This window comes from Atta colombica, unplaced genomic scaffold, assembly GCF_001594045.1.
Source record: "Atta colombica isolate Treedump-2 unplaced genomic scaffold, Acol1.0 scaffold126, whole genome shotgun sequence".
Classification (NCBI taxonomy): Eukaryota; Metazoa; Arthropoda; class Insecta; order Hymenoptera; family Formicidae; genus Atta; species Atta colombica.
The window spans coordinates 5,388,568-5,392,457 of NW_017259213.1; the positions used below are offsets into that span (position 1 = coordinate 5,388,568).

The window sequence follows — 3,890 nt, forward strand, 5'->3', positions numbered from 1 at the left end:
TATATTAATTCTATTATGATTTCTTATTATTATATTTTGTTTTTTCCAAATTAAAAAGATTTCAGTAACAGTCACTCTAATATCTTTATGTGCACATCTTTATGTGCAGCATTTATGTGAACATCTGTTTCTAATTTCCATTTGTCTATTTTATTTGTTTTTTTTATTTTTTTTCTTTTAAAGTTTTTCGTATCTCTTAAATATTAAATTTAATAGTTTGTAGATTTAATGCTTTCACAATGTATTGATTCTTAGATAGCATATACGATGGATTTTAAACATCTTAGCGATTTTATTCATCTTTCAGGTAGGAGCATTAAGTGACTTATTGTTATCAATTTACTTAGAAATTAATTTATTATTTGTCCATACACAGGAAAAAATACGACTTTATCAGACCTATTGGCATATAAAACAGATATAGGTGTAATCATGGAAATATGCTATACAACTACAAACATACGGTGCTCAATGTAAAGAAACAGAAAGCCGTAATAGACTAGATCCGTGTAGTTAGGATATGTGATTTGAGGATAGGTGACTATTTAATGCTGTTTTATGGGCGAATTTTTTCATACAAATAAGACATTCGTGAGTTTTTTCGTTAACGTGCACCAATAAGTGCTTTTTCAATGCTGCTTTATCTTTGCATATTTTTTGACAAGTACTACATTCAAATGGTCTCTCACCGGCGTGAATCAGGATGTGGCTGTTTAACGTGGTCTTCTGCGTGAAAGCTTTGTGACACACATAACATTCGTACGGTCTGTCACCAGTGTGACTTAACATATGTTTCCTCAACGATGACTTTTCCTTGAATGTTTTCTGGCAGATGTGACACGCGTGTCTCTTATCGCCTGTATGTATGATCATGTGCGAGTTTAATCGCGTCTTCTCCCTGAACGCCATGTCGCACATATTGCACGCAAACGGTTTCTCACCGGTGTGTATTAGAGTATGTCGATTCAGATCCGATTTCCTGGTGAAGATTTTGTCGCAAACTTTGCAATCATATTGCCCACCAGTGTGTAATAACATATGACTGTTCAAATCCGATTTTCTTGCGCATGCCTTGTGACAGATGTGACACTCGTGCGGTTTCTCGCCCGTGTGGACCAACATATGGGAATTCAATTTGGCCTTTTCTCGAAAAGTCATTAAGCACTCTTTACACTCATATGGTCTCTCACCAGTGTGAACCATAGTATGCCTAATTAATTCTGATTTTCTCTTGTACGTTTTTTCACAAATGTTACACGCATGTGGTTTCTCACCGCTATGCGCCAACATATGATTGTTGAGCGCGGTTTTTTGGGCGAACGATCTATGACACAATGTACACTTGAAATGTTTGTTTCCCGTATGGAGTGGCAAATGCATGTTCAATTTCGCCTTCTCTTTGAACGCCTCGAAGCAAATCGTGCATTTATAGGGTTTGTCTGCATTCGTGTGATTGGTCATGTGTCGATTCAAATTAATTTTCTCCTTAAACGTCATGTGACACACATCACATTCAAAGGGCCTGTCTTCCATTGGCATTATCTGTTCATTCATACCAGCTCGTTTCATAAAAGCCTGCTGCAATGCATCACAATCGTAAGGTTTATCTAATACATGTAATTGCATGTGGCTTCTTAAGCTCCATTTATAAGCGAATCTTTTTTGACAGATGTTGCACTCTAATGGACTCATTCCAACGTGAGTTAACATGTGGGCATGCAGGCTAGAGTTGTCAGTAAAATTTTGTTGACAGACCTCACATTGATTTCCACTACAGTGCGTCTTTAGATGCGTCACCATGGAATCATTATTCAGAAACCATTTCTTGCACATTGAGCATTGAATTTTGTAGAATTTTGGTTGTTGCCCATTTTGACAGAATCCATGATGCTTATCGGAGTCTTGTGTTTGTATAAAATTTGTATTAGTCAAGCATCGTTGCATCACATCCTCTTTGTCGCATAAATTAGTATTTGCTATTTGCGACCAGTTCTGGTGACTGGTCGATTCTCCTTCCAATTCTAACTTCACCTGTAAAAATTCACAAAGCTCCTAGAAAAAGATATTGTAACATAACGTATGACTGTATTCAGCAGAAAAAGCAGCTTTACAACTGTTGTAAGATTCTTTAATATAATTGATTTACACATTTAGATCTAGTAGGAATTAAGGGCCAATTATTATGTTAAAGAATTTTATAATTGCAAAGCTGCTTTTTTTGTTGAATGCAGCCAATATCATAAAAGCAAGTACTTTTATTAAGCAGTTGATGTTTCAAAATTTAGAATCTACAGCAGATATAAAACTATACAAAAAGATTATGGCTAAAGTTATAATTGTTATATACTTACCATTTCATTGGAGAAATCCACCTCATTATTTTCGATAGGCAAAAACAGAGTGCCCTTCTCGAAAGTACCTGAGCAAATATCCTCCATGTAGTCTGGATCAAATGTTCTGTCGCCTGGTTCCTCCTTAAGCACGACGCTCACAATGTTCTCATCCTTAAAGTAATCGTTACGTTAGACTCTGGACAGCGCCAGCAGTATGCCATATACCTGCTGCTGTTTCATACAAAAAGTTTACCATAACCTGACTGTCTATGGCTAATGCATCCATCGGTTCATCTTTCACCTTAAAACCTTCCATTTGCTACACTTCACTCTGAAAGTGAAATCAATTTATTTGCTTACATTTTATAATGCAATCAACACACAATATCTAATAAAGAAAGTAAGAAAAAAAAAATAAACTCAGATAAAGAGAGACAAGGAAAAAGCTTTGTACACGATGGGTGCAGCCAGAAATTACATTAGGGAACGTTTTCTCATAACCTCCCGGAACGCGGCTTCCGCGAGTCTGTGTCGAGGCTTCGCCTGTCGCGTCGGTCGCGAACCTGTTGCAGCGTTCCGGGAGATTCAGTCGAAGGCGCGAATCGTAATTACCTAAGTCTATACTCACAGCATAGGTTACATGGCCCTTCCATGGAGTACAAAAATACAGGTTCAGCACAGGGTCGACGCCGCTCCTTCAACCTGTTCACGGCGCCGCTGAGATAATTGCACCGCGGCTCGAAGCAGTCGATTCGCCGCAGTTACGAATCGTTTAGATCGTTCTCTCCTTGGATTTTACTCGATACCGATCCGATCGTGAGCAGATCGTGAGATGCAGGTGACGCGCGAACGCGACGACGAACTTTCTTTCTCTCTCTTTCTCTCTCTCTCTCTCTCTCTCTCTCCTTCTCTGCTGACAAGAAAATCGACGAGGCAGGCGATGCGCTACGCGTTGGCTGGAGTAGATAACGTAACGTTGCACAAAACGCACGCGCGCTCGCGCGCGTCACATACACACGCACATGTATGACGTGTGCGCGTGCGTACGAACACGTATAGGACGGATGGAACTCGACCGCTTGACGTCGCGTCGCGAGTGTACGTATGTAGTATGCACATATACGATACGTGCTGCGTACATACGTCACGGCGGCGGCGGTTACGTAGCGCTCACGCGTGTGCGCGCGCACGCACATCACACGCATCTCGCAGCGCTGCGCACGTTGCTGTTTATGCGCGCGCTTGACAATGATGTGCACAAGTTAAGCAAACGTGTGTGAAGAATGTACACTCTTTCAATACTTGATGCGGAATATCAAGAATCGGTCTCGAGGTTTTAGTTGAGTTCTTGTCAAATAAGATGCACATCTTTACGCAATAGAGGAACGCATAGAGTTACGACGGTGGCATTATATTGAAACGCGTATGAAAAGGAGCAGACGGGTAAATTTATAATCGAGATTTTTTATTAAGTAATTGTTTCGTACTGAGAGATAGATAATATAAAATTAATAAGCATTATTTCTTTATATGTATATATATGTATATATATATATA

General features: G+C 39.4%; 2 protein-coding genes across 6 annotated transcripts in view; one reads left to right on the forward strand and one right to left on the reverse strand.

Annotated features, from left to right (window-relative positions):
• Positions 1-338: 338 nt before the first annotated feature.
• Positions 339-3,424, reverse strand: LOC108684073 (zinc finger protein OZF-like). Of its 5 annotated transcripts, none has more exons than XM_018188120.1 (4): positions 2,962-3,424; positions 2,587-2,664; positions 2,352-2,504; positions 339-2,031 (listed from the first exon to the last, which is right to left on the reverse strand). In XM_018188120.1, exons 2-4 carry the CDS (start codon positions 2,647-2,649, stop codon positions 514-516), a joined length of 1,734 nt encoding a protein of 577 aa, XP_018043609.1. In that variant the 5' UTR covers positions 2,650-2,664; positions 2,962-3,424; the 3' UTR covers positions 339-513. The 5 variants fall into 5 exon arrangements, with proteins under 5 accessions (XP_018043609.1, XP_018043608.1, XP_018043611.1 ...); XM_018188119.1 differs by having other exon boundaries at positions 339-2,052; XM_018188122.1 differs by lacking the exon at positions 2,587-2,664 and having other exon boundaries at positions 339-2,052.
• A 134-nt stretch (positions 3,425-3,558) lies between these two features.
• LOC108684075 (chymotrypsin-2-like) overlaps positions 3,559-3,890 on the forward strand; it is a 5,725-nt gene continuing 5,393 nt past the window's right edge. The window contains exon 1 of the mRNA XM_018188124.1: positions 3,559-3,776. The gene's annotated coding sequence lies outside the window, so the exon portion shown is untranslated. The remainder of the gene's footprint in view (positions 3,777-3,890) is intronic.